The sequence below is a fragment of the Rana temporaria genome, chromosome 1 (assembly GCF_905171775.1).
Source record: "Rana temporaria chromosome 1, aRanTem1.1, whole genome shotgun sequence".
NCBI lineage: Eukaryota > Metazoa > Chordata > Amphibia > Anura > Ranidae > Rana > Rana temporaria.
In genome coordinates this window covers 513,085,889-513,111,069 of record NC_053489.1, presented here as the reverse complement: position 1 = coordinate 513,111,069, position 25,181 = coordinate 513,085,889, and the positions used below count along the sequence as shown (strand labels likewise).

General features: G+C 44.3%; 1 protein-coding gene across 2 annotated transcripts in view; it reads left to right on the top strand.

The window, feature by feature from the left end:
- Positions 1-25,181, top strand: part of TBC1D9 (TBC1 domain family member 9) — a 97,905-nt gene that overhangs the window by 12,903 nt on the left and 59,821 nt on the right. Inside the window, exon 1 of one of the 2 annotated variants that reach the window (XM_040331326.1) lies at positions 3,591-4,330. The exons of the other annotated variant lie outside the window; for it this stretch is intronic. Coding sequence (XP_040187260.1) covers positions 4,207-4,330 — 124 coding nt within the window. The 5' untranslated portion in view covers positions 3,591-4,206. Of the gene's footprint in view, positions 1-3,590; positions 4,331-25,181 lie in introns of those variants that run through there. 2 annotated transcript variants of the gene reach the window in all.

The window sequence follows — 25,181 nt, the reverse complement described above, 5'->3', positions numbered from 1 at the left end:
TCTAATAATACGTATCTAAAAAATTTATATATATATATATATATATATATATATTTATTATTTTTTTTTATTTATTTTTTTTAACATATATATATATATATATATATATATATATATATATATATATATATATATATATATATATATACCTATCTACATATATCTCTAATCACAATATACATAATTATGCGTACACATGCACACCTAACCTCTAAATCTGTTTATTATTCACCTCACTTTTAAAACAATGCTGCCCCTTTAACAGATAGCTTTACCTTAGATCTCAAAGGGAAATGATTCAGGGTGGCAGCAGATAGGACGGCTGTAGAAGCCCTATAGAAAAATGTGAGACAAGAGAAATGTACTTAGAGAACACAGCCCAGCGCTGTAATGCTGACACAATCTCTCTCCCTCCTCCTAGCAGGAGGCTTACCTCACGCTTCCTTACAAGAGCAGTGGCAGACCGCACTGAGCTGTCTGCCATTGCGAGTTTAAATAGTACTCCGGGGTCCGCCCCCGGGCGCGCCTCCGGCGCCGCCCCCCTGACGTCATCGCCGCCAGACAGAAGGGGGAGGAAGGGAGGGCGGCGCGCTCCTACGGAGCGCAGATTCAGAGACACAGACACGCCACACACGCTCCAGCGTATGGGAGAGACACACCACAGCCCTGAAAGATAAAGTAAGCTCCCTTTTAAGCAATATTGCCCGCGGCTCATGCACCTGAGTGTCCAGGGTCATAAAGGATCATACCTTTTATTATTTCTGGACCTTCCAACCCGAGGAGAGGCTGAACCTGGGTGGGATTGGTTCGGCAGGGGGGTAAAAGTCCTCTTCATTTGTAGTTTCTGGAAGAGTCTTCTGGTGGTCTGGATGTCCGACCAAAAAAAAAGGAACACGGACTGGGGAGGAGGGGCCCCCTACTTATTAGCTAAGGGAAGGTGGTACTGGGGGACCGAAGGAGGGATTAACCCATGATGTTGGACTGGCCAGGAAACACTGGTTTATTCAACATATTTAAAATCTATTGTGCTATGGTATAAGGAAAGGAGCAAGTAATGGGCAACTGCCCGTACACACGTTCATGAAAATTGTATGGAAAATATCACTTTTGAAGTGATCGTACGATAATCTGATCATTGGCACAGACGTTTTTAAGAGTCGATGAAACAAGCATGAAAACGTTTCTTGTTCGATTATCGAGAATACAATACAATAAAAAACACAACATTACATCACTTGTATTCTGTTGTACGTGAACTTTCCTAACTTTAGTAAACTCTTAATTTTCGATTATGAGACTAGCATGCAGAAAAACGCTGATCGTCGTCCGCTAATCTCATCGTGTGTACCAGGCATTCACCATGGCCATCTGTGTTCTCTTGCTTTCTGCTAGAATTATGTTGAATTTTCACTTTATTTGTCCTTCTGTTTGTTACTCTGGTAAGCCTATATAAATTAAAAGGACAACCGCACAATAGATTTAAATCGGAAAACCAAAAGACAACCAACCAAAATAAATGAATTAAACACTACGCCTTCTTCACATTGGCATTTGGTAAACCTGTGATGAAATGCATTTCTAATGCCCCGTACACACGATCGGAAATTCCGACAGCAAAAGTCCGATGTGAGCTTTTGAACGAAATTCCGACCGTGTGTATGCTCTATCGGACTTTTGCTGTCGGAATTTCCGCCAACAAAAGATTGAGAGCTAGTTCTCCAATTTTCAGCCGAAAAAAATTCCTATCGGAAAATCCGATCGTCTGTAGCAATTCCGATGTGTAAAATTTCGACGCATGCTCGGAAGCATTGAACTTAATTTTCTCTGCTCGTCGTAGTGTTGTACGTCGCGGTTTGAGAACTTTTGTGTGACTGTGTGTATGCAAGCCAAGCTCGAGCGGAATTCCGTCGTGTGTGTACGCGGCATGAGACTTTTTTTTTCTAAATGCCTAAAATAAATTTGTATATTTCATGCTGTGCGTTTTTTACCTTCGTTTTAAGTGCTTTATGTTTAGCTGCATTTAGAGAAAATAAAATTCTGTGCGTCCAGGTGCAGATTTGTACTTAAAGGTTGTGCGAAACTTGTTGGCTACCTGCATACTATAACTTATTCCGCTTTTGTAACTATTGTGGTCCAATTCATGTTTATAATTGTTTTTATGAATTATACATATTAAAACTTTTGATACATTTTGTAAAGCTTCTGTGTTTGGTGTACTGACTTTTTTTTTTTTTACAACAATTGACACTTCTCACTCAAAAATCCCCACACTTGGAAGAGGGTTTCTCTCTCCCAAATTGTTTGTTCTTTTTTTTATTGTACTTAAAGTGGAGGTTCACCCGCAAAAAAAAATTTAAGATTAGATTTATGCTCATTTTGTCTAGGGGAATCGGCTATTTTTTTAAAAAAACAAAGCAGTACTTACCGTTTTAGAGAGCGATCTTCTCCGCCGCTTCCGGGTATGGTCTTCGGGTCTGGGCGTTCCTTCTTGATTGACAGACTTCCGACGGTCGCATCTATCGCGTCACGATTTTCCGAAAGTAGCCGAACGTCGGTGCGCAGGCGCCGTATAGAGCGGCACCGACGTTCGGCTTCTTTCGGCTACTCGTGACGCGATAGATGCGACCGTCGGAAGACTGTCAATCAAGAAAGAACGCCCATACCCGAAGACCATACCCGTAAGCGGCGGAGAAGATCGCTCTCTAAAACGGTAAGTACTGCTTCATTTTTAAAAAAACTAGCCGATTCCCCTTCACAAAATGAGCATCAATCTAATCTTAAAGCGGGGGTTCACCCTGTTAAAAAAAAAAAAAAAAATTTTTTTTTATTATACCATTACATTCGGCATCGTAGCGCGAGCTACGGTATGCCGGTCTTACATTTTTTATCCCCGTACTCACTGTGCTATGGCTCATTGAAGATTCCGGGGAATGGGCGTTCCTATGGTGAGAGAAGGTGATTGACGGCCGGCCCTGGCACGTCACGCTTCTCCGGAAATAGCCGAAATGGGCTTGGCTCTTCACGGCGCCTGCGCATAGCCTGTGCGCAGGCGCCGTGAAGAGCCGAGACCTACTCCGGCTGTCTTCGGGGAGCGTGACGTGCCAGAGCCGGCCGTCAATCATCCTCCCTCTCCATAGGCACGCCCATTCCCCGCGGGAGTCGGATTCTTCAATGATCGATAGCACAGTGAGTACGGGGATTAAAAATTTAAGACCGGCATACCGTAGCTCGCGCTACGATGCCGAATGTAATGGTATAATGATGTGAAGGAGGGTGAACCACCGCTTTAAATTTTTTTTTTTGCTGGTGAACTACCGCTTTAAAGGGCTCATGTGGGCACATTAGAGGTTTACAATGCAAAATCCTGGCTTTGTTTGTGAAAAGGACCCTGTGGGTTATGTTGTTGCCTCTAGCTGTATGTATGACCTTTTTGTATGTCCTGTAACATTGCTCTGATTCAGCCAGTTATGACAGACCTGTGAATGAGTGTGTACAGGTGTAGTGTAGCATTCCTCATGCACATAATCTTGCTGTGTTGGCTCTGCCTCCAGCCTGTCAGTCCCTTGTGGTTCACATGCTGATGTCATTAGTCTCAGCTTGGCTCTGCCTCTTGTCTCCTCTCTCCTCCCTTTTTCATTCGTGCAATCCTCTGATCACTGAGCTGCTTCTCCCTGCTCTGGCTGGATTATTGCATTGTTATGCTGGCGGTGGTACCATGGACAGAGCACCCCTGCACTGATCTCAGCCCTTGCTGCCACTGATTGTCTGCCCACCATCTTCTGATGCCTGTACTGAATCTGGAAGACGGGATGGATGTCCTCCCTGGATCAGTGCCAGCTGATCCCTGACATGGCTGTCACCATCTTGACATTTCAGATGTCACAGCTGTCATTGATTATCTGATGAAATAAAATAGCACAACTATTGGGAAAAGCAAATCTGCTGATGACAGAGCAGTCTGCTGTTTGGATCTTGTAGGTGCAAGTCCCAGGATGTGCCTGTGTATGTGCTGACAGAGGTGTCTGGACCTCCTCCTCTCCTCCCTGGTGTCCTGGAGCTCAGACCTTGTTGTGGTTTGGGGTCAAATAGGATGCAGCTTCTGATCTGTGAACTCCATCCTCTGCTGTGACACTGCTGCTTCTGTCCTCTCTGCTGTATGGAATTCTCCCAGGGAGCATAACATAGGAGATCTGTCTGTCCCTGACCATGTGGGTCCATCCAGAAGAAGTGCTGCTGGCAAACGCCCTATGGATCACAGAGAGGGCCAATCCTTATTTCATACTGCAGAGGAGGAAGGGTCATGGGACCAGAGGAGGTGGAGGGTTGGCCGGTAAGGACTTTACACACCATATACATTTTTGTTACTAAAATTATATATAATCAAATGCTTATTATTATTTTATCTTTGCATCGCAGTGGCTTGCAGTAATGGGATCCTAGGTTCATATCTCAGCCAGGGCTCTATCTGCATGGAGTTTGCATGTTCTCCCTGTTTTTCATTGTAGGTTTCCTCTGGGTACTCAAGTTTCCTCCTACACGCTAAAGCCCCATGCACACTATTAGATTTTCTGCAGATTTTTGTCTTCAGATTTACCAAAACCACGTAGTAGAAGGGCCTGCCTGATTGCATACAAATTGAAAGTCTTAAAGCGGAGCTAATCTGAACTCTCCCCCCCTCCAGTGTCACATTTGACACCTTTCAGGGGGAAGGGGGTGCAGATACCTGTCTAAAGATATCAGGTATTTGCACCCACTTCTGGCCACACAGTCTCGGGCAGACTGCGGGCATGATGTCACCTCCCCCCCCCGTTGTGTTCTGGGAACACTCGCCTCTCGGTACACAGCGGGAGCCAATCGGCAGGTGTAGCGCGAATCGCGCATGCGCCGTAGGGAACCGGGCAGTGAAGCCGAAGCGCTTCACTTCCTGGTTCCCTCACCGATGTGTGAATGACAAATCGTGGGACTCGCTTTTGAGATGCCATTCATTGCTAAAATCATGGTGTGGGTCTGCCGCACGATAAATGCGGCAGACCCACACCATGATTTTAGCAATGAATGGCATCTCAAAAGCGAGTCCCACGATTTGTCATTCACACATCGGTGAGGGAACCAGGAAGTGAAGCGCTTCGGCACATTGAGGGAATCATGTCGCCCCAAAAAAGTTCAGGAGTTACTTTTGGACGACATGCTTCCTGCGATGGCATTCAAATAAGTGCCATCTAAAATCGTGGCAAATCTGGCTGCGATTCAAAACAATGAAGTGTGAATGCAGCCTAATGCCATGTACACACAATGTGAGCTTTTGAAGGGAAATTCCAACCGCGTGTAGGCTCCATCGGACTTTTGCTGTCGGAATTTCCGCCAACAAAAGATTGAGAGCTGCTTCTCAAATTTTCAGACGGAAAAAATTCCTATCGGAAAATCCGATCGTCTGTAGCAATTCCGACACGCAAAATTCTGAGGCATGCTCGGAAGCATTATACTTAATTTTCTCGGCTCGTCGTAGTGTTGTACGTCACTGCATTCTTGACGGACGAAAGTTCCGAGAACTTTTGTGTGACCGTGTGTATGCAAGCTAAGCTTGAGCGGAATTCCGTCGGAAAAACCATCCAAGGTTTTTCCGACAGAAAATCCGATTGTGTGCATTAGGCCCTGTTCACACCTGAGCAATTTTCCGCTTGTAGCTCTAAAACGCTCTACAAGCCAAATCCCATTCATTTCAATCGCCCTTGTTCACATCTGAGTGATTTTGTCACCTGAAGCAAAACGTCTGTTGCTCAAAAGAGTACATGAGCTTTTTTTTGACAGATTACAAGGATTTTTGGACCTAATAGGACCCGTACACACGACCGAGTTTCTCGGCAGAATTCAGCCAGAAACTCGATCAGAGCTGGATTCTGCCGAGAAACTCGGTCGTGTGTACACTTTTCACTGAGGAAGTTCCTCGTCGGGCCAAATAGAGAACATGTTCTCTATTTCCTCATTGTTCAATGAGGAAAGTTGGCCCGTCGAGATCCTCGGCGGCTTCAACACAGAACTCGACGAGGAACTCGATGTGTTTGGCACTTCGAGTTCCTCGGTCGTGTGTATGGGGCCTTAGATGTCAATAGAAATACCTGACTTCAGCGTTTTTGTCGCTCGTTATCTGCTCAAACAGCAGCTCTCCCCCTCCCCCCTAATTTCCTCCCCCTAGTGCATAAACAAAAATGTCTGAAGCTGTAAAACGCTTGTAATATGCTTCTAAAACGTTTGTAGAAAGTTGCAAAAACACTTGAAAAACGCCAGTAAATTGCTACGCTCAGGTGTGAATGGAGCCTAAAGGCATGCTGGTATGTAAATTGGCCCTAATGTGTGTACAAATTGCCTGTACACTTTATAACATTCTGCATGTTGGTCCCAAGCCTCAGCAAATGAAGGGGGTTTGGGAAAAACCTTTTTAAAAATAAGAAACAAAGCCAAGAAAATTCTACGGGGGAAAAAGCTTTTAGGTGTATCGGACATGGTCCCCCGAGAGATGGCCAATGGAATTGCCGATAGTCGGATATGACTGAACAGAGATCTGTATATTTATATTGTTTTTGTGCACACAATATTTCAGGGACTTCTTGTGTGTGGCCTTGTCTAGAAAAGACAGGTGTTTATATAAAATGACACCGGTTTTGGTGCAGGATACAACATTGTTTTTATGTGACAAGCTGATCCTTTGTTTACCAGCTCTGACCAGGTTCTCTGTCTTGTCGGCTCTTGTTCACAATTCCAGGCTCCATGGCAGGTTAGGCCCGGCGTCACTTCCTGGCAGAATAGAGGGGAGGGCTGAGCTGCTCATTATTATTATTATTTAGGTGAATGGAGCAGTGTTTGTTGTTTTTCACTACGCACGCTTCTCACACCATTATGGGTCTTATTGTGTCAACCGTTGTCATTGTCTTTTAGCGGGTAATCTCCTCAGTCTTTCATTATTCAAAACTGAATGTTATAATTGGTTATTACTAGCTTTGCCATGCGTCCCTATTCATAGGGACATCTCTTTATTTTATTAAATTATTAAACGTGCTATTTCTCGTAGATGAACTTTAGTTTGCTAAAACGCCAATCATCATAAACCATTAGTGTGTGTGTGTGTTGTGTTTTTTTTTTTTTTTTTTTTTTTTTTATAAATTTACACTTTTTTTCCCCCACCCTTGGTTGCATTTCAGTGCTTCTTATCTCCTGCAAACTCTTTGCAGCCACTTACTGCTGCAGAGGATTCTGTGTTTACACTTTTGACCAGGAATAATTTTCTTGACTGCAAGAAGATTTATTTCATATAAAGTGTTTTCAGGAATAAAAAAAAAAAAAAATGCTTTGCAAAATGTAGCAGTTTTTCTCTTGTATGCTCCTTCACAGAAACATTAGGCTGCTTTCACATTGGGACGGGCATTTATGGTAAAAAGCTGCTAGTTTTAACGGGGCTATTCGGCCGCTAACGGGTCGGTTTTAACCCTGCTAGCAGCTGATGAAGGGGTTAATACCGCCCATGTAGCGCCGCTGCCGTAGCGATTTGGCACCGGTGCCTATTTATTTCAGAGGGCATGAGCGGTGTATATAGTACACCGCTCCTTCACCACTCCAAAGATGCTGCTTTCAGGAGTTTTTTAACGTCCTGCCAGTGCATCACATTTTAGCCCAAAAGCGCCAGGGGAAAAAAGCCCCAGTGTGAAAGGGGTCTTGAAGGGAGTGAGACAATGGCATTTTCATGATAAAAAGGCTTGGCTCTACATTGATTTGTCAACTGATCATTATCCAACCGGGGCAATGGCCAGTTGGGAATGGATTTTGAGCATGTTCACAGCAAGAAAACTGTGGCCATGGTTGTGCAGTCCTTCTATCTATATGTGAGCATTCACCTTGTAGCGCGCCCCAATGTTTTTCCTCCTCTGAAGAGTAAAAACAGACTAATGCTCTAGCAGCAAGAGAAGATACAATGTAACTTTCCTCCTTACTAGAGGGGGAAAAAAATATGTGGGGTGGGGGGAGAGTTTAGTGAGTGTTGGGGTCAGTGTAACTGTCATTTTGGCTGGGTTCACACCATTGTGAATTGGATGCGCGTTTACGGCATCATTATACACTGTACATCATTATCCACCTGCACCTGATCTGAGTAATTGGAGAGATCATGATGAGAATCATAGACCATATAGAGGACATTCGTCCAATGATCCTCCTAATAGGAGGAATAATGTTTATCCAAGGGATATTGAGCCATATTCTGATCAACCCTCTATCCCAGTACAAAACCGCTTTGCACCCCTGCCCCATGATGACAATGGTCAAAGTGATAATTTTTTAAGGGCAGCGCCCACCACATTGGCAGGGTCCATGGGGGCACACCCCAACGGGGAACACACAAGGTGGAAAAAGAAGATCAAGAGAGGAAGAAGAGCTGGAAGAAGAACTAAAAAGACAAAGACGGTGATGGGAGCTGGTGTTTATAACATCAGTGGCCTGGATCTATCAGTGGAAGAACTTCAGGTCCTTGATAAAGGGCTTAAAGCGGGGGTTCACCCTTAGAGGGCACTTTTCCCCCTTAGATTCCTGCTCGTTTTTACTAGGGGAATCGGCTATTTATTTTAAAATATGTGCAGTACTTACCCGTTTACGAGATGCATCCTCTCCGTCGCTTCCGGGTATGGGCTTCGGGAATGGGCGTTCCTTCTTGATTGACAGGCTTCCGAGAGGCTTCCGACGGTCGCATCCATCGCGTCACGATTTTCCGAAAGAAGCCGAACGTCGGTGCGCAGGCGCAGTATAGAGCCGCACCGACGTTCGGCTTCTTTCGGCTACGAGTGACGCGATGGATGCGACCGTCGGAAGCCTCTCGGAAGGCTGTCAATCAAGAAGGAACGCCCGCTCCCGAAGACCCATACCCGGAAGCGACGGAAGAAGATGCAGCTCGAAAACGGGTAAGTACTGCTCATATTTTAATACAAATAGCCGATTCCCCTAGACCGAACGAGCAGGAAGCTAAGGGGAGAAAAACATTTTTTTTACAAATGGGTGAACTCCCGCTTTAAGTTGGCCCCAGTTTGAAATTTTAATACATTTCAAACTTATATTAGTTTACAAAAATTTGTGAGGACGTTGAATATTAAACAACAACATTCTAAACCTGGTGATCCCTGTCCTAAGCCATGGGGGAGCAGAAAAGAACAGCCAAAAGACCTGTGTAACAAGGTAATGAAACTTTGCAAAGATGGGAATAGGATATAAAAAGATATCCAAAGCCTTAGGCTGGATTCACACTTGTACGGTGCGAATTCCAGCTCTGTTATCTCTGCAGAGAGATAAGAGAACTGTTCAGCAGATCATCTCAGTTTTAGCTGCGAATTTGGAGACCTGGGAGATGAGAGGGGGAGGGGGGGAATTGTATTGAGGTGAATGAGAGAAATCCTGAAGATAAAAGAACACATCTGCAAATCAGATGCGTGCCCATAGAAGATAATGGGCCTGAATTCGCACCTCAGCCGCACCGCAATGCCTAGAAAAGGCACGCGTTTTTTCGGCAATGCGCAGTGCGAATGCATCGCACAGCCTCATTGAAATTAATGTATTTTATAATGTTATGCGAATTGGATGCGGTTTAAGCCGCGACCAATTCGCATAGGTGTGAACCCGGCCTTAAAGTTGATGTAAACCCACTCTCGTCATCGCTAAACTACTGCCATAGTTCTTGTCTCCATGGCTGCTTTCACACTGAGGTGCTTTATAGCGCTAAAATTTGTCCTGCATAGCACCTGTTCTTTACAGGCTCTTTGCCTCTCATTCCAATGTGAAAGCCCTCTGAGTGGTGCGCTGGCAGGACAGAGGCGTCCCTAGGGGGGGGCAGAGGGGGCCCTGATCCCCCCCCCCAACATCATGCTGTGCCCCACCATGTGCCCCCCCAAAAAAAAAAGTTTTATTTTTTTTTTGCAATTTTTGTATTTTGCTCCCCGAGAGGGAGAGCGTCCCCAGTAAGCTCTGCGGGGAATTCCTCCCCCTCCCTGTGCTCGCCCACACTGCATAATGCGAGCGCTCACACAACCAGATATTCTAGCCTGGGCCGTGTATAAGTGTGTGCACTGCAGACTGCAGTACACTGTAATCACTGAACTACATTATCTCCATCCCTTCTCCCCCCCCCCATCTGTCTCCCTCCCCCTCTCCTGTTCTTTCAAAACATTCACAATTTACTTTCACTTTCAGTTAGGCAGATAATATATGATGCAAATTTCTTTCCTGCATCCACAGATTGCAGGAAAGAAACTTGCATGATTCCCCCCATCAACAGAAAGTGGTGACAGGGGAATATCCCTCCTGCCCAGCAATTATATTCTCCTGACAAACAGTGATTATCACCAGTGGCTATACAGCAACCACTAGTGATAATTATAAGAGAATCTGCTCATTAATGGTTCAAATCTCAGCCAGTTTCTGCTGAACCAGCTGAGATTTAAACTGTCTATGGCTGGTCTTAGCTCTTAGGCAGCCCATACATTGATTAGCACTGTGGAGTGTCGGCTTCCTGGCGGGATCGGGCATGTGGGATTTCAAACACACCCGAGCCCATCTCTATTGGTTGTAGACAGTTGAGCTCCCTGCAGGTTGCTTAGCAGCAGTGGAGCTTCTCTGACATGCTGATCGGGATGCAATCCAGGTGATGCTCTTAGTCAAATCCTAGTCATAAATATCAATGATTTTATTGATCAAAGCCCACACTTTATAGGCATAGAGCCCACTTGGCTGCTGATTATACGGTTGATTATATTTATGTGGTTGTACTCTTGATGCTAATAAATACTGTGTTTATTAGATCTGACTGGGAGCATCACCTGGATCACATGCCGATCAGCATGTCAACAGAGAAGGTTATACAGCATTACTGCTGCTAGGTGACCAGCTGGGGGCTCGGCTCTCTATAACCAATAGTGCCAGCCTTCCCCTGCATGCACCCATAATGTCACCAGCACTAGATCCTAATAGACTGCCGCCGCTGCCAAGGAGACAGACGCCAGACCAGCTCTGTAAATAGCAAGGACAGGACAGCTGGGGATCCCCACTGTGGCAGAACCCCAGGGCCCGGTGGCAAGACAACCTTTGCAACCCTGATAGTTCTCCCACTGCTTTGGACCCTTATATTTTCTTGGTGTGCTGGTGACATATATCTCTTGTTTTCTGCCACCCTGGGGGGCCCCAGTATAGTAGGAAGGGAGCTCACTGCAGAACATGTGAAAGGGCCCATAGTGGGATCGTAGTAAAGGGCCCCAGGATATAGATATAATTGCATTTTATAGTTGGCCCCCCTACTTTTGTCCCTGTCCCCCCATGTGCCCCCCCTAAATATGAAAGCTGGAGACGCCACTGTGGCAGGATGGTAAAAAAAGTCCTGCAACCCGCATCTTTTCAGCGCTGTAGGAGCGGTCTATACACTACTCTTTATCTTTTGTAAAGGTTTTTTTTTTTTAACAATCAGGAGTGCTTTATTGAAGTACAGTACAGTACAGTACAAAAAGAAAAAAAAAAGATCACATAATGCAGCCAATTTAGCAGATAGACACATTACAGTAGCATGGTACAAAACAGTAAACTATCAAAACACCCTCTTGGAATATAGTCTCAGATTCAATAGAGGATTCTAGTCGGACTGTGGTCATGAGCTACACGGAGGGAAGGGGGGGGGAATGGGGAAGTGAGATGAAGAGAAAGAGGGGGAAAGAGCAGAGGGGGAAGGAAAAGACAAGGGAGGAGAGGGGAGGGGAAGGAAGGGAGGCTGAAGAGGAGGAGAAGAGAGAGGGAGCAGGATCCCAGTCCGCCACAAACAAGTTTAGATAGTTGTCCACGGTGACCACACCTTGTCAAATTTCCAGGGACAACCACGGTTAATGTATGTCAGTTTGTAGAGTGGAAGGGCAGCATTATTTTTATTTTCCCAAGTAGACACCCTAGGGGGGTCAGAGGAGGTCCACCTGCATAAAATTTCTTTTTTGGCGTAGAAGAGAAGGTAAAAGATTAACAGCTTACTATGATGGGACCGCTGCTCATCATCAATGACACCCAACAGGGCCAATTTGGGAGACTTGGGGACAGAAAGCTCCTGGCGGACATTTAGCTGTTCAAACACTCCCGACCAGAAGGGTGCCAGAGCCGGGCAGGACCAAAACATGTGAATATAGGTTTCCCTGCTGTGTCCTACACCTTGGGCAGCATGGGTCCCTATCAGGGTAAATTCTAGACAGTCGTGTTGGAGTAAAGTATACCCTATGTAGAAACTTAGTCTGTACCAGCTTATCCCCCGCAGATATAACCAACCTTGGGCCCCGCTCCAGGCAGTCCTCCCAGTCCTCCCTATCCAGTCCCGGCACATCCGCCCTCCACGCCTCCCACAGTCTATCTAGTTTGACAGAATCAATAGGGAGCAGAGTGCCGTACAAGGCAGAGAGAGGCTTCTGCAAGTCCGCACCCGACAATAGTTCCTCAACCGGGTCCAACTGGATACACGGGGGGACAGGGAACTGCGCCCTAACCGCATGGCGAAGCTGGGCATAGCGGAAATACATCCAGCTGGGCAAGCTGTATTTCTCAGTCAGCTGGGGGAGTGACAACAGTATGCCAGCCGGCATAATGTCCCTCAGCGTCTTGATACCAAACCTCGCCCAGACCTGTGGGTCTGGTATAGATCTGAAATGGGGCAAATTAGAATTCCCCCAGAGAGGCTGGACCGGGGACCAGCGCTCCGTCCGGTGGAATCTTCGCCTGACCATATTCCACACCCTAAGCGTTGACTTTGTGGAGACCGGGAGATCCTCATAGGCCCTCTATACACCAGATTCTGAAGCCCCTGCAGGGTTTTGTAAAGTTTCATTACCTTGTTATGCAGGTCTTTTGACTGTTGTTTTATACCTCCACATGGCTCAGTGTCTAGCCTGCTTTGTGCATCCATGTGAGAGCTAACAAACATATTGACTATTTATACACAGACACTAATTGTGATTAAAAATTCCACAAATGTGGGAAATAACCTTTTTTTTTTTTTTTCAACTATAAATTTTTTATTATATGAATAAAATAGTACATACATACAGCAAAAGCATAAATGACAGAGTTGCAGTACAAACAAAACAGCAGAGATATAATCAGATCTGTAAAGGCTGTGCTTGTAAACATGGTACGGGCCTTGATGACCTAGACCAGTCTACCCCAACTGGGTTCTAACTGTAGGACTGGAAGGACATCACGATAAGTAATGGTACAGCCTGTACTATAGAAAGAGTAAAAATAAATAAATAAAGATAAAAATAAAAGTAAAATAAATACAAACAAAATATCCACTATAAACTAATAAAATATTCATTGCTCTACACCTGCATACTGCTTAATACTAAGCATAAATGTTTTCAAAAACTCAAGTAGAAATTAAATATTGCAATCTTTTAAATAGGCGGAGGCTCTATGATGTGTTAGCCATGTTTTCCATTTTTTCCTAAAAGAGGGGATTGTGTGGTTTTTATAAGCTAGCATCAGCTCGAATTGAGCTTGGGTATTCACTCTATTTATAACCGTGGAAATATTAGGTGCTTCTGTGGATTTCCATAGTTTAGTAACAGTTAGTCTCGAGGCTATCAAGATATGGGTCACGACAGTTCTATAAATGGTAGGGTATATCTCCAGGTCAATGCCCAGTAAAGCTGAGGCAGGTGTAAGCGTAAGCAGGTTGCCTGTGAAATCTGCTATGAAGGATGATATTGAGTTCCAAAAGCTTCTCAGTGATTTGCAACTCCAAAGAGTGTGTAGGAGGTTTCCAGTTTGTTCTTTGCACCTCCAACAAATGTCGGACATTGTAGGGTAGATTTTAGATAGCCTGTAGGGAGTTAGATACCATCTATTGGTAATTTTTTGGGCGTTATCCCAATGTTCGATGCATGAAGATGCATTTTTAATTGTCTGGAATGATTTTTTCCATTGATCCCAGGAAAAGGATACGTCTAAGTTTTTTTCCCATTTTATCATATGAGTGTTTTTTTCAACTGGCTGGGATGAAAGTATGTTATAGAAGTATGAAATACCTTTTTTAACGTAATCCCTTTGTTGGGATAAATAATCCCAGATTAACGATGGTATCTCTATCGTATTTTCCGGGTTAAAATCCCTCAGACGCTTACACCTTCCCAGCTTGCACAAAGTGACATTTTTATAATTCAGGGGGAGGTTAACGTAAAGATAATATCCCTGTTTGATCCAATCATCTACTGACATACGGATTTTGCAGTAGTTAATAATTTCTGTAGGGAGGTATAATTTAGATTTATTTCCTAAATGTCTAGATTTAGAAAGTATGTGTTTCCATGCAAATAGTGTGGCCTTTATACTTAATAGATTGGGATTGACTACTTTTGGGAGTACAATATTAGCTAATGCTAGGGTGTATAAATCGGAGGCCTTGGTAGAATCTTGTTCTATGTTCAACCATAGTTTATCTTTCTGGGGGGAGAACCAATATTTCATTTGATCTAGTATTGCTGCATAATAGTAATTCCTGATGTCAGGTAAGTTCATACCACCATGAGCCGTAATGGAGGTAAGAATGAAAAAGGCTACCCTTGTTTTTTTTTATTCCAAATATACTGTCTCAGTTTAATGTTTAGTTGCTTGAAGAATTTAGCCGGAATTGGGATAGGAAGGCATCTAAAGTAATATATGATCTTTGGTAATGTTTGCATTTTGAATGCAGCTATTTTCCCGACCCATGATAATTGAATTTTCTGCATTTTCGATAGGTCGCCACTAATTTGTTCTATGAGGGGGGGGAAGTTAACATCATAAATTTTGGCTGGCAGTGGTGCAAGTCGAATTCCTAAGTACTCTACCGAGTTGTTATTCCATATGAATCCAAACTTTGATTTAAGGCTGACTGTTAATGGAGTAGGGATATTTATGGGTAATATGTAACATTTATTTATGTTGATTTTGTAGTATGAGACTTCCTTAAATTTTTCTAGTGCATTAATTACTGAAGGTAAGGATAATTCAGGATCGGCCAGAGTCAGTATAATGTCATCAGCAAAAAGGCCCAACTTGTGTTCATCCTGACCAATCGCAATGCCTTTGATATCTGGGGAAGAGCGAATATATTCCGCTAGGGGTTCTATTGCAAGGGAAAAAATCAGTGGGGATAAAGGGCACCCTTGTCTGGTCCCGTTGGTTAGTGTGAAAGTTCTAGAAAGCATACCTGAGGAAAAAACTTTAGCAGTGGGATGAGTATATAATGCCATAATAGCAGAGTGTATAAATCCTTCAAGGCCAAATTTAGATAAAGTGTGTGAAATATATCCCCAGTGCATTCTGTCGAATGCCTTTTCTGCATCAAGTGTTAAAAGTAGGGCGGGCATTCGATCATTATGTATTCTGTTAATAATATTCAGCATTCTTCTAGTGCTATCGGGAGCCTGTCTACCTTTAACGAATCCTACTTGATCGGGTCTAATTAATGAGGCGGTGATGTCAACTAATCTATTTGCTAGGACTTTCGCATAAATTTTAAGATCGGAATTTAGTAAAGATATGGGTCTATAATTCAAGGGAGAGTCAGGATCTTTGTCAGGTTTTGGAAGTGTTATTATTACAGCTTCTAGAAGTTCATTTGGGAAAGTTTTTGAATTTGCTGCTTGATTGAAAAGTCTGGATAAATATGGGGCTAAAATATCCTTAAAAACCGAGTAATATTCACCTGACAGTCCATCAGCACCTGGAGCTTTATTTTTGGGAAGATCATTTATGACTTTCAAAATTTCTTCATTGGAGATTGGTTTATTGAGATTTTCTAAGGATATTGGGTCGATGGAGGGTAAATTAACAGTATCCAAAAAAGTTTCTATTTTATTAGTATTAGGTTGGGGGGTATTAATATCTTCTTTAAGATTGTATAATTCTTCATAGTACTGTGAAAATGCATCTACAATTTCTTGGGGATTGAACATTACTTTTCCTGATTTGTGGTGGGCTAATTTAATAATTTTATTTTTTTGTCTACGCTGGTGTAATTGGGAAGCTAATAGTTTACCCGCTCTGTTACCTTCTGAATAATATTTTAAATTAAGTTTCTTAAAGTACTTCTCATGGTCAGTTATCAGGATAGATTTGAGTTCCATTCTTAGAGTGGAAAGATGACGTTCCAAATTAATATCTAGAGGATTTTTTTTATGTAACTCTTCTTGACTTGCAATCTTTTAGTAGTGAGTTTATTTTGATATTTCTATTTTTTTTCTCCCTGGCAGTTAATTGTATCAGGAGGCCCCTAACGTAGGCCTTGTGGGAACACCATAAAGTAGCATCATTAACACTATTATTGTCATTCATAACAAAAAATTATTCAATAGATTCCTTCATCACAGACTGATGTTTCCCCTGTGCAAGAATAAATGTATTATTCCTCCATAAGTAATTGTTGGGGCAGATTTGATTAGAATCAATTTCTATCGTAATAGGAGCGTGGTCTGACCACGTTAGATTATGAATTTTTGCGTCCACTATTTTCGGTAGGAGATTTTTGTCTGTGATGAAGTAATCCAATCTAGAGTATGACTTGTGAACATTAGAAAAAAATGTAAAATCTTTCTCTGTAGTGTGTAAGCATCTCCATGGATCATACAAATCTTCTTTCAAGAAAATATCAGCTAAACCTTTCCTAGGAGTCTTTCTTTTTCTTGAAGTGTCCATATCCGGGTCTAGGGGTGCATTAAAGTCTCCACAAATAATAAGACAACCCTTCTGAATCTTCCTTGCCATCTTGATCACTTTCTGGATAAACTGGTGGGGATTCTTATTTGGAGCATAAATGTTGACAATAGTATACGTTGAGTTATCTATAGAGGCTACTAAAATAATATATCTTCCATGGGCATCCGTCTTAAGGTCTAATTTCTGAAAGGAAACCGTATCCTTTACAGCCGTAATCACCCCTCTTTTCTTTTTCTTGTGGTTGGAAACAAAAATATGTGGAAATTTGTGATGTTGAAATTTAGGAGACTTCTCCTTGGCGAAATGAGATTCTTGGATACAGAGGATGTCGCTGCCAAATTTGATGGCGTCGGCCCATAGAGCTCTCCTCTTGTATGGGCTATTGAGGCCCTTCACATTCATTGACAAGAGTTTAAGGGTCATTGCTGATAAGAGGATAATTGCTGATATGCAAGATCATTTTTGTAGACAAGTTGCATGTTAAAATGTGGAAAAAGCAGAGTGCAGATGCAGTAATAGTTTATTTCCAGTAGGTGGAGGTGTTGTATCAGGTAAAGCAGCATGGTGCAGATACTAGTATAGTGGAAGGCAAACAACAAAACAAAAATCAGAAAAAATAGGAGGAGTTGTGGAACAACTCCTGTGTACAATAACATGTACTTTTAAGTAGGAGGTTATAGGGAATAACTCAAACAAGTTCCCTTAAACGTCCTCCCCTGAGCCATCAGGTAATTCCCGAATGAAATATTGAAGGCAAACGTTAGAAAACCGGTAGAACCAAATTAATGGTGGACTAAGTTATCTTTTTTCTTCCAGTCTTGTGGTATTGGTCCAGGAGCGCTGACATCCATTTTATCAGTCTCTGGATTGGGGATCAAACCCCAGGAGCGAAGAAGTTTTAGACCCTGATCCAAACTTTTAATTGCGTAGGAGGATCCTTTGTAATCTATAAGCAATTTTGTGGGGAACCCCCATTTATAGATCATTCCATGGTTGCGGAATATTTTTGTGATTGAATTCATGTTCTTGCGAGCTAGAATTGTCGCTTGGGAGAGGTCTGAGAAAAGGATTATCCCAGCGTAAGGGTCAGGTAGTGGTGAATGGCGTCTAGCGTATTGCATGAGCTGATCCTTTTACCTCAAAAAAATGAATTCTAGCAATGACATCTCGCGGTAACTTTTCAGCTATATGCTGTGGTTTAGGGAGCCTGTGAGCTCTATCAATCTCTAATTCTTGTTTTGAGACTGAAGGAATTAGGTCTGAAATCATGCTTTTAATAAAGCCTTTCAGCTCTGATGGTTTCACTGTTTCTGGTATTCCTCTGAATTTTATATTATTTCTTCTGCTCTGGTCCTCGATATTTCCGACCTTAATTCTAAGCTGTCTGACTTCTTCCTCCAGGTCAAAGTGAGAATCTATTAACTCGTTGTGCGCTGAGGTAAAATCGCACATCTTATTCTCAACATAGTCCACTCTGTCCCCCAGCGTGTCAATTTCTAGTTTGGACTTGTGCATATAGTTCAGCATGTCATGCTGTAAGGCACCCCTGAGGGACATAATCATTTCTTTTATAGTCGTGTCCAGTATGGGTTGACCTGCTGTCTGTATAGCATTAAGTTTGTCATCATAAGGATTACATTCTGGAATATAGGCAGTGTCAGGGTTAATGATGGAAAAGCTACCTTCTTTATCAGAAATCCTTTTCCTCTGCCTCACAGGGCTCAGAATGTCCTCCTGGTGCTCTGTGCTGCATTCAGCCTGTGAAGCACTATGTTTCTCCACAGCTATGTCAGAGCTGGCAGTATTGCTTTCATGAGGAGAGGGGCCGGCGCCATCTTGGATTCTCTGAGGTGAAGCAGGGCTACAGAACTGACTCGGCTTACGTAGCCCCTCTCTCGTTTTTCTTTTGGCCGCCATCCCTCTTTTGTTCCCGCTGTCCTCCGGAACAAAACGGTGTCACTCGGGGCTTAAAAGTCGCTGTATAAGTAGCTCAGGGAAGTCTGTTATAGCAGAGCTCCCTCACACTGCGTCCATACACTCCTGTGGCTGGACACGCCCCCGGAAATAACCTTTTTAATAGCCATTTTAACCTGTGTGTGCTACCTTCTTTGTCTGTACTAGGGATAAGCTTCGTATTCGAGTCGAACTCATGTTCGACTCGAACATCGTATGTTCGATCGTTCGTCGAAATACGAACAAAACAGGTAGTTCGCGCCAAATTCGAGTTACGTTTCACAGACCATAATTCACTGCGGCATCGCTGGCTGATGATTGGCCAAGCATGCACTATGACCCGCATGCATGGCCAATCACAGCTTGCAAAAAACGGAGAGCCATAATTGGCCAAAGCCAGGGTGGCTTTGGCCAATTATGGCTTGGGGGGTTTAGTACACGCCCCACACTATAAAAGGCCCGCCTGCAGGTCGGCCTTCTGTAGTGTGTTGCGGTGGTTAAGAGAGGACAGAGAGAGTGTCATTTTTTGCAGGTATATAGAGCAGGCGGGCAGGCTAGTCAGTTAAAGCGGGAGTTCACCCAATTCTTTTTTTTTTTTTCTCTTCTCCCCTTAGATTCCTGCTCGTTTTGTCTAGGGGAATCGGCTATTTGTTTTAAAATATGATCCGTACTTACCCGTTTTCGAGATGCATCGTCTCCGTCGCTTCCGGGTATGGGTCTTCGGGAGCGGGCGTTCCTTCTTGATTGACAGTCTTCTGAGAGGCTTCCGACGGTCGCATCCATCGCGTCACTCGTAGCCGAAAGAAGCCGAACGTCGGTGCGGCTCTATACTGCGCCTGCGCACCGACGTTCGGCTTCTTTCGGAAAATCGTGACGCGATGGATGCGACTGTCGGAAGCCTCTCGGAAGACTGTCAATCAAGAAGGAACGCCCAGTCCCGCAGCCCATACCCGGAAGCGGCGGAGAAGATGCATCTCGAAAACTGGTAAGTACGGATCATATTTTAAAACAAATTGCCGATTCCCCTAGACAAAACGAGCATGAAGCTAAGGGGAAAAGGCCCCTTTCACACATGCGGACCGTATGTCCGCTTTTTCATCCATCCGCATTCCTCCGATTCTGCAGACGGAGGAAAAACTTTTTTTTCCTTCCGTCATCGGATCGGGTGAACACGGACATACGGGAGAGTGGAGAAAAGACAGGGCGGTCCCTGCACAGTGTGAGCGATCCCCGCTGAGCAAGCGGAGGTTCACGGGGCAGATCATTACTGATCCGCCCTGTGTGAAAGGGCCCTAAATGTAATATCGTAATTTTTATTGGCTAACTTTACTTACAGGAAACCCGAATCTCAGTTTTTCTAAAATGACTAAATAGTGGTGCTTTCTTACACTTCTGAGTATTTTGTATAAAGAAGTGTTGCAATATGGTCTGCATGTGATTTTTGTACTATAGAGCTATGACCAAAACACTTCCCTTTTTCACAGGCATCTGACAGCATGACAACAAATTTTGACATCAGTACCTGGAAAAGTTTGCTGGCTGCTTTCAGACAGCACAGGTCTATGGAGTGAATGACTCCTTCCCAGTTTGTAACTTCTCCCATTGGCTGCTTCTCTGATCTAGCTATGTTTCTCAGTGACAATTTGAACTTTACAAACATGCACACTTATCTCTAATTCTGAACTAAGTAAAGGCATTTCTGCTATCCAGGCATTGCTTTTCTACTGTTCCATCCAGACAGATGAACTTTTTTCATGGTAGTGCACAGTATAGTAAGCCATCTGTCCAGTAGCGGCTGGTGCTCCAAATATTTGGGGGGACGCAAATAAACTGAAAAATTCAGAAAAAAAAACATGAAACGCAGCCACTGTGCCCATCGAATGCTCCCATTGTGCCCATCGAATGCTGCCACTGTGCCCCCCCACCCGCTGTCTGCCGGGCACTTAACCTGTCTTGGTAGGGCAGCGGGTGACGGTGGCAAGAGGTGTTGTCCATGCTCCTCAATGTCTTCTCCCATCCTCTCCTATGATTGGATAGGCGTCCAATCGCAGCGCCTGTCGTTTCAGCCAATCAGGTGACGTGTAACAGACCCGAGCACCTGATTGGCAGAGATGTGGTTCAGTGTTGGGAAAGCAAAACATTCATTCGCTTTTCTAAAAGCTGGGTTAATTGCGAGTGGCAAGCTTGGCACTCACTGTTTACCTTTTTTGACGCCTATTAGAGCCCGCTGTAATTTAGGCGCCCGACACCCGAAAAGGGGCCACCGCCAATAATGGTGGCCAAGGCTAGATGTTTGACGCCTTGTGAAAAACATAACCCCCCCCCCCCCCCCGGCGCATAATGCGCATTACCAGTTTTCCGAAAGTAGCCGAACTGCTAGTCGGCTCTATACGACGCCTGCGCCTGCCGTGTAGAGCTGACTGTGCAGGCGCCGTATAGAGCCGGCTACTTTCAGAAAACTGGTGACGCGCCTTATGCGCTGTGGGGGAGTTTTTCACAAGGCGTCAATCATCTAGCCTCTGCATAGGAACGCCTACTCCCGCGGGAGTGAGAACCCGGAAGCCGGGTGAAAAATAACAATAAGACGGTATGCACAGCAAAAATAAATAAAAAAAACGGCATAGTGTAAATGTTGGAATTATGCTGAATGGAATGTTAAATACATGTTTTTAGGGTGAACCTCCGCTTTAAGTTTATGCTTTAGTATCTGGCACCAAGACCTCAGTAGCAGATCCTTTAAGTCCTGCAGGTTACAAAGTGGGGTCTCCATGGATCAGGCTTGGTTTTTCCAGCACATCCCACAGATGCATGAATGGATTGAGATTTGGAGGCAAAGTCAAGACTGCAAACTCGTGTTCCTCAAACCATTCTTGAACCATTTTTGTAGTGTGGCAGAACCTATTATGCTGATGAAAGAGGCAACGCCCATCAGGAAAAAGTTTTCATGAAGCAGTGTACTTGGTCACTTGGTGGTATGGGTCAAGTACATGAATCGCAGAAACCAAAGGTTTTCCAGCAGAACATTGCCCTAAGCATTATGCAGCCTGTCCGGTTGGCCTCCTTCCTATAGTGCATCCTTCCTCAGGTAAGTGATGCACCCAGCCATCCACCTGATATAAAAGAAATGTAATTCATCAGACCAGGCCACCGTCTAATATTTAATCCTCTGATGCTCCCATTCAGAAACTGGTCCCTTCATCTCCAGCCCCTCCCGCAAATTCAGCATCTTGTGTGGTGGACTGTTCTTGACATCGCATCCACTGATCGGTTCTGTACGTGAAGACATCAGCAACAGTCCACTCAGTAGCGCATTTAGGTATTGTGCTGCCCTAGGCCTGACTAAACTCGTGCACCCCCTGATTTAAATATGACCCATCCCTTCCTGTCAATATCACTCCCCTTTCTGTTTAAGACCCACCCTGAAATTTTCGAGTGGGGACACTAGTTCTTAGGGTTTGGGGGAAGGGGGTAATGGATTCCCTTAACTTGCATTGATTTCCTCTCACTTCCTGTTTGGCTATGGGGCAGGAAGTGAAGGGAAATCTCTGCAATGGGACAGGGATGGTAAAATATAAGTTGACAGGGGCTTTAACCCTCCCTTACATTATCCAAAATGAATAAAAAAGTGTTGCCTATAGTTCAACTTTAAGCAAAAATTCCTGATAATTTTATGGAGAGGACTAAGAAGATATAACCATGCCAATGGTGCAGCAGAAAACGTATAGCACAGTGAGGAAGGTTTGTGGTCCAGGATGATTGGACAGTCAAAATTAGAAGCAGCTTGCGTTACACTAACAGTGAAGCACAAGTCGGCAGGGACTCTTTCCGTGCTGCCCCCCTGCAAAGTGCTGCCCTAGGCCTGGGCCTTGTTGGCCTAGGCCAGGATACAGCGTTGAGTCCACCTCCGGGCATGCTGTGTTCTGGAGAGTCGAAGGACCGGGTAAGTATAGGCACCGTGTTCACCTCTAGTGAAAACAAGCATATTTCCCATGCAGTGTGGGCACAGTACTGCTGCACGGGGAAAAAAATTGCCTGCAGTCTGGCTTTAATACGTCAGTGTTCATAAAGTTATAGCTGATGGGTGTATATGATTGCTGTGCAGCATAATAATACAAATACTACATCGAGAACACTATCCCAAAAGGCAGTGGAATGGGCGATGAAGGCCTTTCCCAAATAACCCCTTTGTGTATTGGGAAAGGTAGGGCCACAGCTTTTGAGTTAACCAGTTGCCTACCTTGGGCGTCTTACAAACATCCATAAAACCCCCTCCTCTGTACACAGGACATGTCTTGTACACCCTGCACTATCTTATCTTTTCGTACCTACTTCTGCTCAGCTATTGTGCACAGCCTGTGAGATCCTATGACTGGACGCTAGGCAGAGACCTTCCTCTGACCCTTTTCACACTGGGGCTGCGGCCACATTCATGGTAAGGCACTTCTCATTTTAGCGACGCTTTACTGCCGTTTTCATCGCTTTTCGGCCGCTAGAGTGGCGCTTTTAACCCCAAAGAAGGTGTGTTGCGGTGCTTTGGAAGTGCTGCCCATTCATTACAATGGGCAGGAGACTTTTGGGAGTGCTAAATACAGCGCTCCCAACCAGGGCCAGGTTTTGCTCTCCCTGCCGCCCCAAGGCCAGGTTCCGCAATGCACTCCCTCCCCGCCAACCGAACCCCCCCCCCCCAAATCCACGGAGAATGGGCAGCGCGTTTCTTTTTCCTTTTTTTATCACTTTTTTTTTTTTTTTTTTTTTTTTTAGCTTGTCGCTTACTTTTTAAAATTTTTGTATAATTGTATTATTTTCCTTATTATTTTTCTTATTCTATACATTTTTATTAATTTAATTATTATTTCTTTATTATTTATTTTTTATTAATTTTTTTTCACTTAAAGCGGGGGTTCACCCTATCGACGAAAAAAAAAATTTTTTTTTTTCTTTTACCATAAAATCAGGCATTGTAGCGCAAGCTACAGTATGCCTGTCCCGAATTTCTTACCCCCGTACTCACCTTGTACGCGTAGATCGAAGATACCGGGGAATGGGCGTGCCTATGGAGACGGAGGATGATTGACGGCCGGCTCTGGCGCGTCACGCTTCTCCGGAAATGGCCGAAATAGGCTTGGCTCTTCACGACGCGTGCACATAGCCTGTGCGCAGGCGCCGTGAAGAGCCAAGACCTACTCCGGCTGTCTTCGGGGAGAGTGACGTGCCAGGGCCGGCCGTCAATCATCCTCCCTCTCCATAGGCACGCCCATTCCCCGCGGGAGCCGAAATCTACGATGTCCGATTACAAGGTGAGTCCGGGGTTAAAAAAATCGGGACAGGCATACTGTAGCTCGCGCTACAATGCCTGTCTCGATGGTAAAATCGTGTCGGGGGGGGGGGGGGTGAACTACCGCTTTAACTTTTTTTGCTATCACACAGGAGAAAACAATTTCCTGTGTGATAGCAATTGGAGGTGACATGTTCTCTTTATTGACCCTGTCACCTCCAAAACAGATTCCCCCATAACTTACCGCCCTTAACTGTATGTTCCGGGCGTCGGGGGACTCCATGCCACTGCCGCCCCTTGGCGCCCTGCCGCCCCAAGGCCTGGCCTCAGTGGCCTTGTGGGAAATCCGGGCCTGCTCCCAACCCGCCCCAAAGATGCTGGTTGCAGGATGTTTCCGAACATCCCTCGCAAGCGCACTGTCCGAGTGTGAAAGCACTTATTGCAGAGAATGGGAGGCAGTTTACAGCCACTATTTCTAGCACTAAGGCTCCATGCACACTGGAATAAAAAACTTTGCTTCTACAGGAGTTTTGTGTTCAGCTTGTAGAAGCAACTCAATGATACCCTTTGTGTCCATACACATTAGGACGCTTGCAGGCATATTTTTGAGAACAACGTTTAGAGGCAGGAAAAAAAAACCTTCTCATTCGCGTTTCTGATTGGAGCTCACTGGCAGAAAAAACTTCAAACTCTCCTAAACTCATCTAAACTTTGTACAAAAAATGCTCTATGTGGAAGTTTTTTGCTCCAAAAAGAACAGATGTTTTTTTAAGCCCAGTGTGCATGGAGCCTTAAATGCCTGAAAACTGCCTTAGTGTGAAAGGGGTCTTGCTGAATGATCACTCTGCCTGACAGACAATCTCAGTGAGAATTCAATGTAACATTTTGAGCCAAAACAACAACAAACAAGTAACATAGTGGCTATCTTCCCTCCTGCATTCCCTGTCAGATAGATTTGTGACTGAGAGAGCTGTAGCTTACAGAGGAAAGTTTTTAACCACTTAAGACCCGGACCAATATGCAGGTAAAGGACCAGGCCCCTTTTTTGCAATTCGGCACTGCGTCGCTTTAACTGACAATTGCGCGGTCATACGTCCTTTTTTCCCCACATTTGGTGGTATTTGATCACCTCCTGCGGTTTTTATTTTTTGTGCTATAAACAAAAATAGAGTGACAATTTTGAAAAAAAATCAATATTTTTTGC